At 44.8% G+C, this 13245-nt stretch overlaps 2 protein-coding genes across 2 annotated transcripts; both read left to right on the top strand.

Moving 5' to 3' along the window:
• The first annotated feature begins 564 nt into the window (after positions 1-564).
• LOC109749805 (uncharacterized) lies at positions 565-3054 on the top strand. Its single transcript, XM_020308748.4, has 7 exons — positions 565-816; positions 1606-1908; positions 2002-2045; positions 2131-2193; positions 2282-2414; positions 2497-2557; positions 2638-3054. The coding sequence occupies exons 1-6, from the start codon at positions 693-695 to the stop codon at positions 2547-2549; spliced, it is 720 nt and encodes a 239-aa protein (XP_020164337.1). The 5' UTR covers positions 565-692; the 3' UTR covers positions 2550-2557; positions 2638-3054.
• A 54-nt stretch (positions 3055-3108) lies between these two features.
• LOC109749815 (serine/threonine-protein kinase VPS15) lies at positions 3109-12030 on the top strand. The gene is made up of 13 exons (XM_020308756.4): positions 3109-3291; positions 3416-3864; positions 3951-4025; positions 4515-4637; positions 4850-4895; positions 5002-5162; positions 5824-5903; positions 6515-6620; positions 7618-7794; positions 7887-10712; positions 10985-11220; positions 11318-11417; positions 11669-12030. Exons 2-13 carry the CDS (start codon positions 3664-3666, stop codon positions 11846-11848), a joined length of 4311 nt encoding a protein of 1436 aa, XP_020164345.3. The 5' UTR covers positions 3109-3291; positions 3416-3663; the 3' UTR covers positions 11849-12030.
• Positions 12031-13245: the final 1215 nt, after the last annotated feature.

Raw genomic sequence — 13245 nt, 5'->3', positions numbered from 1 at the left:
TAAAAAGCACGGTTGTGCTTTCATGACAGTCATGGCCGTGCCTCCTCGGAAACGAAAAAAACGCGTTTTTTCTTTTTCTTTTTTCCTTCCGCGAGAGTCACAGTTTTGCTTACGCGAGAGGCACAGTTGTGATTTCGTGAGAGGCACGGGCGTGCCTCTTTCGGAAAGAGAAAAAACCCGTGCTCCCGGTTCGGTTTTTTCATCCGGTTTTTTTCGTGAAAAAAAAGTTCGTCAAAACCTATCAACATAGGATCTAGTTTTGAAGATCTCGACGCGAGGAATCCAACGGTGAAAGCGGTTCGAGATTTGGACGAACGATTTAAGAGATAAAACGTTTTGAATAAACGAATCTACGAAAAAGGGAAAACTCACAGGTTGCGACAAATGGCGCGCTGCATGTGCGCCATTTGTCGCAACCAGGGAAATTGGAGTGATTTTTGCAACAAGTACTCCTCAATTAGTGATTTCGGTGTGTATTTGAGCGTTGTGCATGTACGTGTTTAAAAAACAACAATTCTGAAAGAAAAAACAGCATTGGTTGCCATCCGGCAACATGGGCTCTGATGGCAATACAATTCCCAAATAAATCCCTCGTTCCCCCCTACAGATCCCACTCTCCCCCGTTCAAACCAAGCTCCCCGAGCCCCCAATTCCCCAAATCCGCCCTTCCCGTTCCCGTCAAGCACGCGGCGATGCCGCCGAGGAAGAAGCGGGGGGCTCGCCCCGCCGCCAACCAGCCGCCGCCGTCGCCGCCCAAGCCGCCCGGCCCCGACGCGTCGGTGGGGGAGAAGCTGCGGTGGTCCGCCGACCAAGAGTGTACGTGCCCCCGAGCCCTAACTCCCTCCCCCCAATCCGTCCCGCCCGAAATCAGTTTTAGATGCTAGATTTGAGGCTAGCAAGCAGTAGACGCGGGGGAAAGAAAAGATAGAGGGAGGAGGAAGAGCGCCGTCGTACTCGTGCCGCCGCTCGCCGTAGCAGGTCGTATCTCGCCGCCGTACTGCAGTTCTTGGTGCCCATGGCTGCCATATGAACTTTCGTTCCGTGTTGGTCGCCGTTGGAAGAAGGTAAAGCGTAGAAGCTATGTGATTGACTCCCAAGAGTTTATGTGGATGCAGCACAAGCCGATTTTACTGCTTTAGTATTCTTCTCTGCTTAAAGCGTCCATGAATAAATCTATGTAAAATGACGGCTTAAATTATCTTGAGGAAGCAACATACCTTCTTCAGTGTCGGGGATCTTTGGTTCAAGCCTGCTCCAAAGGATTCACCATCCCCAATTTGTCCTGGCACTGGCAGTCAGTAGGAATGTAGGATACAGTCCACTTTTTAGGCTGAACTTTGAAATCTAATGTCAATGAGAAGGTTGTAATCTAGTGCAAATATACCGACATCTTATTCTCTAGGCAGTTGGCTCTATCATGCCTGATCAAACTCTCACTACGATTCTTTTGAATGGAGCTCTTTCTGCTGCTATGTCAAAACCTGAATTCTTGTGATTTTTTCCTCTGTATTTAATACAATAAGAATGCATATCATAGAGGCACTGTCCTTTAACTTAATGTAATTATCAGGATTCAATTGCTAATCTACTGTCCTCAATAAATAGTCGTACGTCGGAAAGCTGCCATCAGAGCTATTCAAGCAGCAGAGACTGAGAGCATACTCTCCCGGCTGCACTTGGTGCGATCCTACATTTCCAAGGAGCAACTAGAAACACCCGCCTTGCAATTTTTTCAGGAGAACTTGCCCAACGTGTCAGTTGTACGGAACGAAGAGCAGGGTGAGCTTGAGTTGAAATGGAAAGACTGGGATGATCTCATAAATGGAGACCAGAGGCATGACAAGGTTTCGCGAGCTTCGATCACGTCATTGGCAACTGCTCCTGGTTTTCATTTCTCAGGAGATTCAGGTTCAAATGCTATCTACTTGTTGTTGCTGTACCTTTATAGGCACCAAAGCAGCTTGACTCGAATGATCTTCTCACCTTATATAATGCGTGCAGTGCAGAAGAACTTCATCGAGAGCAGTTTTGATTTTAACAACTTTGTAAGTATTTCTTTTGTACAGTGATGATATGGGATGATTTTTCTGTACCCTTGACAACTCTTTATTTTTCTCTGTTCCTTTGAAGAACTGGAGTGAGCTGCCCGAAAGCCAAACGATAGGAGCACCAGATTCTCTACAGACACCCGGGGTTTGTGTTTAACCCTCTTGACACGAAATGTTTGATCTTGAATCTCCTTTTGAGCTCACATATTGTGGTGTGACATAACCCTGAGCAGGCCACGAGCAGTCGACTCTCTTTTGGCATGACACCGAAATCAGTAAGACAACCCAAGAATGGCGAGATGCTCTTATCCGTGCACGGGTCACCTCTTGGAATGTACAAAGAGGAAAATCTGGCAGCTATTACCGGTACTTGCTTGCGCCTGACACCGCAGCCATCTCTTATTGCTGTTGTTTCCTTTCTGATGACTAACGGGGAAACATGTTGCAGAATCTGGAAACGGAAGCGAAGAGCCGCCTCACGATGCCAGTGGCCATCAATAGTAGTAGTAGTAAGAATTCCACATGCTTAAGCCCCTCTTTTCCTTTACACATCCACTGGCTCAAGGCTAATCTTTCATGTCCATTACAGGAGCTTAACCGGCCCTCAACATAAAAGGCTAGGAATTTGATGCTGCATCTTCTCTTCAGGCCGAAGCTGGGACACCAATCGAAGCTCCAACCACCAATTCAGTGTGCTTGCAGCAGCATCTCGAGTCCCAGCGTCAGCTGAGAGTCTCCGACAAGATGCAGTGCGTGTGTAGGCTATCATGTTTGATGTGTTGCAAGTGCAAGCATCTGAGTCATGTTTTTGTTTGCTATAAATCATACCATGGAGAACAATGGTGAATTAGTAGCGTTTACTTTGCGGTTGCCAATCATAACTCGAGTATTTAACGCATGTGCATGTATTCCTGTGATGTACTGCCACCGTCCCGAATCTAAATCTAAGACAATTAATTTGGGAAGGAGGTAATACAAAATACCTTGGGACAACTGCTTGAAAAAAGATGTTTCAGTCAATTTTTTCTGATTGAAATTCGACGGCTGACACTGCATCTTCCTCCTCTAGCCGAGTCTTATCCTCTAGTCGAGTTCTCTGCCCAGCCCCCCTCCCTCTCCTCCCAAACCGCGTCGTCCCGTCGCCGGCGAGGTCCTGGCCGTGTCGCCGGGGACAACGCCGTGTTGCCTCGGGGCACTATTCTCTGACAAATCTGAATACTTCTACACCATTTTTTTTTGACGGGTGAATACTTCTACACCATAGTACCACATTGTTTTTGAGAAAAAAAAACAAATGCCTTTTTTAAAGAAAAAGTCGGTACTAATGGTTTTGTAAACCGGACCGGGTTCCTTTCCCACCGGATCAGAGTCAGGCGGCCAGCAGGGGGTTGGATTGGTTTCCGATCGAGAGCCCAACACGACACACCTCCTCTTCTCCCCCAATTCAACCGGCGTCCTCTCATCAGACCCCATCGATCGCCTCCGCCCCACGCCACGCACCTCCCCTCCGCGGAAACCCGCGCCCAGAAGCAAAACCCCGCCGCCCCGCCCCACCCCGGCGAGCCCCTCCGCCGCGGCGGCGGGGACAGGAGAGGCAGAGGGGGGCGCCGCGGGGATGGGGAACAAGATCGCGCGGACGACGCAGGCGTCGGCGACGGAGTACTACCTGCACGACCTGCCCTCCACCTACAACCTCGTGCTGCTCGACCTCGTCAGCCGCGGCCGCTTCCTCAAGTCCGTCCTCTGCAAGCACGACGAGGGCCTCCTCCTCGTCAAGGTCTACTTCAAGCGAGCCGGCGAGCCCCTCGACCTCAAGGTAACCGCCACCGCATCCACATCCCCTCCCCCCTTCGGTTTGGGCAGCCGGGCGGACCATGAGAAGATCTGTATGTTCCCTTGCAGGACCATGAGCGGAGGCTGGAGCGGATCCGGAGGGCGTTCCAGGGCCTCGAGGGCTCCCACGTCTGGCCCTTCCAGGTCAGGCCTCGCTCTGCTGTTTCTTTCTCCTGTATAGTACACGTTATATTACTATAACCATAACTCAGGAGACGATTACTCGCTGTTTATTAGCCCCTTATCGTGTGACATTTAGTGAGGTTTAGCGAATTCCTGTGTATTGTTATTATCTCTGTTTGGTTTTTGGTGGGAATTTTAGTGTGTTATCATTCAGCTGAGGCAGCAAGGTTGGATTCAGAGTAAATTCCCTTTAGGCTTTGCCTGCTTGTTATACTACCCTGTTCAGGGGTTTCCTCTTTCTGGATTATGATGAATGTATGACGCCAGGTTAAATTCTGACGGCCAGTTGGGAGTATGCTCTCTTACTAGGATGTTTTCTCACAAGATGTACATACTTGAACACTGAAATATCGCATTACCTTTCAATGTGTGGAGAGTGGCTTTGTTGCGCAGACATGTTTTCTCTCTCACATGGTTGACATGCTGACAGGACTCCGGTTTTTTTCTCAGGTTTGGTTTCAGACGGACAAGGCAGCATATCTCCTGAGGCAGTACTCCTACAGCAATCTGCATGATAGACTTAGTACACGCCCTTTCCTCAGTCAAATTGAGAAGAAGTGGCTTGCTTTTCAGGTGCGCCCTTCTTTCTTTTTTGTCCCTGCTGTCGGATGGTCATTAGTAGTTGTTACAAAGGTGAAAGAGTCGATCATGTGGGAGACTTCTATAGGAAGTTGTACAGCCTCTTTGCTAAGTGTAGCCTTAAACTAGTGGCACATGTAAGAGTCGTTCTTCATTCCTTTCCTTTCCAGATATGGTTGTCGACTTAGCTCAATTTGGTTGTGCAGTTAATACATGCTGTGGAGCAGAGCCATAGTAAGGGAGTTTGCCATGGTGAGAAGGTTTTCTCTTAAGTTATATGAGCACTAGTGTTTTTCTTTCATTTGTATTTACACTGCCGTTCTCCTAAAATATATATTTACACTGATGTTTTTGTTAGGTGACATAAAATGTGAGAATGTACTGGTTACCTCATGGAACTGGCTATACCTCACGGACTTTGCGTCTTTTAAACCAACTTACATCCCGGATGATGATCCATCTGATTTTTCCTTCTTCTTCGACACTGGAGGAAGGCGAAGATGCTATCTCGCACCTGAAGTTAGTCCCTTCACCTAAATTATATTCAAAACTTCAATGCTCTTTTATCCACTTTATCTCAGTTTGCTTGCTCTCATTGGTGTAACAATTGTTACATGCTACTAATAGTTTGTTAATAGACGCTCTTCACTGAAATGCTTGCTCTCACTGCATCTCCATCATTCAAAAGAGGGTACAATAGGAAAAGCCTATAATTAATAGATGTTTTAGATAAGAGCATAAGCTTTGTAATGAGAAACTGAACCAAAACAATGGGACCTCTAAATATGAAATAGAGGGAGTACAAGAATATATCAGTAGAAAGGCCTGTATAATACTTCCACAGCACCACCCAAAGCAACTGGGTTCACAAAAGCATGATAAAAAAATCACTTCTGATTGATAAACTATATAAATGATCCAAAAACATTTATACCAGGCCAATTCAGACAGTTTAGCAAATCTTTAGTACATAGTACAAAATAGCAGCTCCAGGCATGAACTTAGAACTTCTGCTGAACATCAAGAATAAGAAAGAAGCATACCACAACATGCATTCACAATGGTATCCAGCTGTAATGTGATGTACTTTTATGCTATATCTTTGTTAGCTTATAACTTCTTTTTGATGGCACATTTTTATTTGTACTGTGAAATAAACTAAACTCCATTTTTTCTCCAGAGATTCCACGAACATGGTGCTGAGTCCCAAGTTTCATCAGATGCACCTCTGAAACCATCTATGGACATATTCTCTCTCGGGTATGCAGTGTTCTATCGTTGAAGATCTTTCTTAATTTGGTCGGGAGTTGTGTTCTTCCATTGGGATATGTGTGTTTTCCATTTTGCATGTTAATGATAGATTACTGATCACTATCGTTTGCTTGAACATGTTAATTTGATCATATGTGATGTATTGTCATTTGACCTCTTTATGTGACAAAAGGGGATTTTTCTTATCAGACGAAATCTGATGGTTATTGGAAGATTACAATCGACCTGTTGTGTCAGCCATACATGATGTATGTTGCTGCAATGCATTGTATCTTCACCTTGAGACAATTTACCCACCAGTGAAGTATTGAGTTTTACTATATACTGGGGAAGAATTTGGAGCTATTTTGGATTCATTTAAGGCGGCATGCATTTTTCACAAATATTGCATCACATTTTTCTTTATTGGGATTTAGGAGTGCTGTGCAGTTAGAAATAAGAAGAGTTGTTACTTAAATGAAGATGTTGATTTTCCTGTTTTTCTTCACTAGCTACTTATCTTCTCTTCAGTACTCTACTGTGCTAAAATTATAAACTGATCTGATGGATTTTTACTTCCTTGTTTACTGATTGGCAAACTATTTTTTCCTTCCTTCCAGGTGCGTTCTTGCTGAACTTTTCCTGGAGGGTCAGCCGCTTTTTGAGCTTTCACAACTGCTTGCTTATCGACGTGGCCAGTATGATCCAACGCATACCCTAGAAAAGGTTTTCTGTTCTTTTCTTGCTCTTTGAAATTTATTTTTTTAACATCAAATAGTTTCCGTATTTGTTCTGAATTATTTTGTAGCTGTTGTTTCTCTAACATAGAACTTGAGGTTGACATGTCTGTTATTCATTCTGAGCAACTGTAACATCCTGGTCGCTCCATGGGTGCCTGCAGAATTACTTCTTGGCTTCTTGCTATAGGGCCAGTAATACTTGTTCCTTGGGAAGTAGGACCAACAATAAATTCAGTCATGTTGTTTATTCCTACAGTGATCTTGTTTGATATTGGAATTTTTGTGACCAACACATACAAAATTGATTCTTGAGTATTCTGTTCTTAACTTGGTGGTTGCAATACCTTCTCAGGTTCTGGCATGGAATGTTGGATGACAACACGTAGAATAGGAGAATTGTGAATGTATACACTTTATGATTCATAAGTTTGGCTATATCTGCCCAAATATTTGTCCTAAACTGAACTTTCGTACCTCTTGGACTATGCCTTAGAATAGTACCTACCGCCTATCGTTGCATGATTTGTTTTTTCCCAGACCCTAAGAGGATACATATGGACAATTTTAAGCGGATGATCCATTGCTGAATTTAGTGCAATTGTAGAACTTTAACTGGTGATGAAATTTCCATATCTGAATCTTCATTGACTGAGTAAACAATAGGGTAAGGGTTAACGGTCTTTCGTGCAAAAAGATATTTTCTATGTGGATCTAAATCAATTAATACGAATTTGACCAGTCCGTAGGTATACATTCCTTCTTATTTGCAATTTGTTTGTGAAGCATATGTACTGAAAATGCATGGTGTAGGGAGTAAGTATGAACATGCTTTCATTTGCGCGCATCTCCCACTGATTCTGCTGGTGTTTGCTGATGTTATCCAACAGGATTGCAATATTCCTTTGAGATATACCAGCCATTCATTATGCCCATTGTACCATGTATCACAGGACAAGGTGCTCACTGTTAATTTGTTCTTTCAGATACAAGATGCTGGTATCCAAGATATGGTACTTCACATGATTCAGTTGGACCCCAAAGAAAGGCTATCATGTAAAAGCTATCTGCAAAAATATGCAACTGTTGTTTTTCCAACCTATTTTTCAAGATTTCTGCACAAGTTTTTCTCGGATATTGTTCCACTTGGCTCAGATGCTAGGGTAAGGATTGTTGAAGTTTGTGTTAATTCTCTGATCCATCCACTACTCTTCAGTCTTCACCATGAGCATCCTAACATACTTTATTTGTACAGATTGAGAAGACACAGGAAAATTTTGAAAGGATACATGACATGATGATAAGTGGCTTAGCATGTGAACAAATTCAAGTATCTGGGGAGAAAGGCATTGGAGGACAAGCTGCAAATTCACCGAGAGAATCTGCCCAAAGCGCATCTTTGGTTAAGATAAACATTCCTGGAGACCATCGGCAGATTGTTGGAGACCTCAATCTCCTTCTCAAGGAAGTTGAGCAAAGGAACAACCATGGAGACACAATGGTCTCGCGTGCAAATGGTATTGGGCCCTTGCAGCAGCTTAATGAAACACAAAGTCAAACTACAAGTGTCTTGGCAGCTCAGAACGATGATGTATCCCACGTGCACAAGATCTCCAAGAGCAACTTACTTGCTTTAGTGTCTGGTTATGATTCCCAATCGGATACCTATAGTTTTGACATTTTCCAACAGACACACTCCAAGGTGAGCTGTGAAGGAATGGTCTTGCTTGCCTCATTAATATGCTCATCCATACGAAGTGTCAAAAAACCAGAACTGAGAAGGGCCAGTCTCATTCTTCTGAAGATCTCTTCCACATACATAGATGATGATAGTCGCTTACAGCTGGTTGTTCCCTATGTTATTGCAATGCTCTCAGATCCAGCTGCCATTGTTCGCTGTGCTGCTCTGGAAACCTTGTCTGATGTTCTGTGTCTTGTTCAAGACTTCCCTATCAGCGATGCAATGATATTCCCTGAGTATATCCTCCCGATGCTTTCTTTGCTCCCAGATGATGCAGAGGAGAGTGTTAGAGTTTGCTATGCTAGTAACATTTATAAGCTGGCTTTAACAGCTTATAGATTCCTGCTTCGTTCTCGGAGCATAGCTGATACTGGGCCTCTAGACAAATCAGTGGTGGCTGCTGCATCACAGTCTGCAGATGCACCAGCAAAGAAGAAGGATGATAAAATTGATCGTCAACTTGCACGTCTGAGGAGAAATATTTATGACATTGTGCAAGAGTTGGTGATGGGACCTAAGCAGACACCTAATGTCCGCAGAGCTCTCCTGCAAGATATAGGTTATCTATGTTACTTTTTTGGGCACAGACAAAGTAATGATTTTCTTCTTCCTATACTCCCAGCATTTCTAAATGACCATGATGAGCAACTCCGTGCAGTTTACTTTGCGCAAATTGTCGTTGTTTGCTACTTCATTGGTTCAAGAAGTGTTGAGGAATATCTCTTGCCCTATCTTGAACAGGCACTAAGTGATGATATGGAGGCTGTGGTTGTAAACGTGCTTGATTGCTTAACCATGATGTGCAAAAGCGGTTATCTGAGGAAAAGGGTAATCGTTGGCTTATTTGGGAAGGCCCTTCCATTACTATGTCATCCAATTCAATGGGTTAAACGGTCTGCTGTAAGGCTTATTGCTGCCTGTAGTGAGAGCTTAGGGCCTGTAGATACTTATGTGTACCTTTCTCCACATTTAAGGCAATTTCTACACAGGGAGCCACCTTCATTGTCTGAAACTGCTCTTCTTGCATGTCTTAAGCCTCCAGTCTCGAAATCAGTCTTATACCAAGCTTTAGAGCTTGCCAAGGACACAGGAGAGGTTTTACTGAAGGGTGATGTTAAAAAGGAACAGATAGTACATGGTGGAAGATATCCTGCTACAACACAAAGTGTGTCCTCTGCCGCTCTGGAAGATGCTGTAAGGTTGAGAACATCTACTTTGGACATCAAAGATTCAATTTCTTCGGATAAATCATTATATTATGGCTATGCGCCACATGCATCTGCTGGGAGTATTTCATTTTATGATGGATTGTCTAAAGGAATACCATCATATTCTGTTAATACTGATAAGCGTGGTTTAGGAGAAATATATATGCCCTGGGAATCCAACCGGCATCCAGGTTTATCAAGTTCAGTTCAAGGTTTCCAGACTAGAGAGAATCATTTCAGTAGCAAGCATGGTGATTTAAGCATCAGTGACCCACGGAAGAGCAGCTCCCCTGTGCCAGGTGATGGTGGTTCCAACTCTGAGACAGCAGTATCACCCTCCTTCACTAGATCATCAGTGGCTCTGGAGACAGGTTGGAAGCCTCGTGGAATTCTAGTGGCACATCTCCAAGAACATCGCTTGTCTGTCAATGATATTTCCGTGTCAGACGACAATTCCTTTTTTGTGACGGCTTCGGATGACTCGAGTATTAAGATATGGGATACAAGAAAATTGGAAAAGGACATTGCCTTCAGATCTAGGTTAACCTATAGCTTGGGTAGTAGCCGAGCTCTATGTACTACAATGCTCTGTGGTAGTTCTCAGGTCGTTGCTGGTGCTAGCGATGGCACATTGCACTTGTTTTCTGTCGACTGTGCACGTGGAGCTGGGAGTTCTACAGAGAGGTATTCTGGCATTGTTAATGTAAAAAGGAAAGATCTGAAAGAAGGTGCAATCCTCAGTGTTGTAAATTGTTCATCGGATAGCTTTAGCCCAACCATCCTTTTCAGCACTGAACATTGTGACATCCATAAATGGGATACAAGGTCCAATTCAGAATCTTGGTCATTTAAATCGTCACCAGAGGAGGGTTATATCTCGGCACTTGTGATGGGCCAGTGTGGAAATTGGTTCATCTCAGGGTCTTCAAGAGGTGTTCTTACATTGTGGGATCATAGGTTTCTGCTGCCTGTCAACTCGTGGAACTATTCCACAGTAAGCCCTATAGAGAAATTGTGCTTGCTTATACCACCACACAACTCAATATCTTCTAGTGGAAGACCACTCGTTTTTGTGGCTGCGGGCTGCAATGAAGTCTCCTTGTGGAATGCCGAGAATGGTAGCTGCCACCAGGTAATTGTATAGCTTTATATTCTTATTCTAGTATTCTGGTGATAAAACATGTCATTTACTTGCCTTTGAGAGATTACTGACGCTACACCCTCATAAGTGAAAACTTTTCTATCCTGATATAGAAAGCTCATGATGTTACTTCACATGATTTAGAATGCGGAACACCTGTGTTTTCTTTCTTCTGTTTTTTCATGTGCTTTATATCATTTTGTATAAGTTGCAGCACCTTTGAAATATGTATTGGCATCTAAAACATTGAACACACTATACAGATGTTTAGGACAGCAGGCACCGAGAATGATGCTGTTACACCAAAGACACCATCAAAACCTCTTAACAAGACAACTGCCAAAGACGTGAGGCGAGCAGGAAACTACAAGTACAGAATTGAGGAACTGGCCGATCCGCCTCCACGCCTTCCAGGCATCCGGTGCTTGCTTCCTTTGCCAGGGGGAGATCTGTTGACCGGGGGAACAGATTTAAAGATACGCTACTGGGACCAGGCCAGGTTGAATATTACTACTATACACTCTTTGCTTCTGCATTTTTTCCCCCTTCACAACATGTGATATTAATATATATTCTTCTGTTTGATGATTTTGAAGACCTGAGCAAAGCTTCTGCATCGCTGGTCCTTCAGCGAAAGGAGTTGGAAACGACGAGTTTTACGACATACGATCCAGCTATGGCGTACAGGTTGTGCAGGTAAGTTTGTCAAAATAGCATCATTGTTTTGTTTCTCTTGTTTATCTGAAGTTACACAGTAATAATTCTCTAGGAGAAAACATTGTGAAAAAAAGTTCTCTACCAACTAAAGAACCTTTTGAATTCACATGTCTGTCCCTTTAACCTCCAAACTGGTGCTGCTGAATTCCTGCATGGCAATTTGATCTCCATTGGGGCTGTCTCTCTCTGAATCTCTGTTGGACGCTAACAGAATTCAACGTTGTGTGCAGGAATCGTGCAAACCGCCTACACCGGCGTCCAGGTTGACGCACAAGACGCAGCTCGCGATGGCCGCCGCCGATTCTGCCGGCTGCCACCGGGACGCGATCCTCGCGTTGGCCTCCGTCAACTTGTCGAGCCAGCGGTTGATATCGGCCAGCAGAGACGGTGCAGTCAAGGTGTGGAAATAGCTACTCCGGCCTGGGTAAGCCGGCGCCGTCTCCCACGGTGACAAGCAGGCAGGCCCCTTGGTGTACATACATATTTAGCCTCGTGACACAGTAGTACATATATATCACGACTCACTGTTGTAGTGTTGTACATATGACGATGGGGTTAATCAATACAAAACTGGAGGTTGCCATGCGTTTAACCAGTTGTTTGTTGATGACGTATCTTGCACAGTAACACTCTGCTCTAGCTTAGGCTTGAGATTGACGTGAAAAGGGGGTAATTCTTGATGCACGTTGCGAATAAGAAATACTGCCAATGCTGTATATAGAAACTTCAAAGTCCGTTCTACGTCAGAGGCATTTTTTCTCCTGCTGCTTATATATGTTTTGTTTGGCAACTCACGTTTACACAAGCTTAAAAAGGCATATGGCACTGTTAGTTAGACGGAATTCTGCAAGGTGTCCCAATTTACCACTGAAGATCCACAACTTGCTCTGGGGTTTTGCATGTTGGTTTGTGAAAAGTTTAACTTGGAGTAGTACTAGTAGCGTGCGGCATGATTAATTATGATTGCGCATCATGCATCTTGCCTTGGTTTCCACCAAACCCAGAGCGAGGACCGCGATGCCATGTTTCTTTCCAAGATGGAGACAGCAGTAGTGGCAGTACGTAGTCCAGTATGCGCGCGCGCGCGCGCAGGCAGATCCGAGGGGCATCGTTATTCGCTGCTGCGACTGCGATTGCGAGGAAAGCAAGAAAAGAAAAGCAGAGCGGAGCCGAGGGATCCGATGCGACGCTGGGAAATCTGTTGCTCAACGCCAGGACGCCAGTGCTTGCTTGGCCCGAGCAGCAGCTGCTCTGTTCACCACCTGACGCAGTCAACAAACCCCGGCCTCTGCCTCTGCGTGCGTGCCACCAGCATCCATCCATCCATCCAGATGAAGTTTGCGTGCCACGCCACCGAACTCCTTGGACCCGACCCTCCCTTGGCCAGAGTCCTCTCCGCGTCCGTCCATGCATTCGCTTGCCATCGGGAAGCGCGCGCACACCGGAGCCAGAGTTGGTTTCCCCAGACGCTTTGCCGATGCCTGCCAGCGGCACAAGAAAGAAGAGGACGCAAACGCTGGAGATTAGCAGCAGATTATTTACCGAGCCTTAACAGGTTACAGTTGTGCCGTTGACCGTGCCCTTTTCACCCTTTGACCGCCTCCAGCCACGCGCCCCATGAAATGAAATGAGAGGAAACGAGAGCATGCACGTGGTCCCGGGTGACAAAGAAAGAAAGAAAGTGGAAAGGGAATGATGAGCGGGCTGATGGTCCCTCGGTCCCTTTGCTTGACCGTCATACTCCTAGACTCGTCAACAGTGTACCACTATCAATGATCAGATCCAGGATCGTATAATTTCAAAAAAA

This window comes from Aegilops tauschii, chromosome 6 (assembly GCF_002575655.3).
Source record: "Aegilops tauschii subsp. strangulata cultivar AL8/78 chromosome 6, Aet v6.0, whole genome shotgun sequence".
Classification (NCBI taxonomy): domain Eukaryota; kingdom Viridiplantae; phylum Streptophyta; class Magnoliopsida; order Poales; family Poaceae; genus Aegilops; species Aegilops tauschii.
This window is presented reverse-complemented; position numbering and strand designations above follow the sequence as displayed.

Coding starts and splice junctions, on each gene's coding strand:
- LOC109749805 (XM_020308748.4), top strand. CDS start 693: ATGCCGCCGAGGAAGAAGCGGGGGGCTCGCCCCGCCGCCAACCAGCCG. Junction 2,194..2,281: donor ATTCTCTACAGACACCCGGG/GTTTGTGTTTAA, acceptor AACCCTGAGCAG/GCCACGAGCAGTCGACTCTC. Junction 2,415..2,496: donor AAATCTGGCAGCTATTACCG/GTACTTGCTTGC, acceptor AACATGTTGCAG/AATCTGGAAACGGAAGCGAA.
- LOC109749815 (XM_020308756.4), top strand. CDS start 3,664: ATGGGGAACAAGATCGCGCGGACGACGCAGGCGTCGGCGACGGAGTAC. Junction 4,896..5,001: donor TAGTAAGGGAGTTTGCCATG/GTGAGAAGGTTT, acceptor TGTTTTTGTTAG/GTGACATAAAATGTGAGAAT. Junction 7,795..7,886: donor CACTTGGCTCAGATGCTAGG/GTAAGGATTGTT, acceptor TTATTTGTACAG/ATTGAGAAGACACAGGAAAA.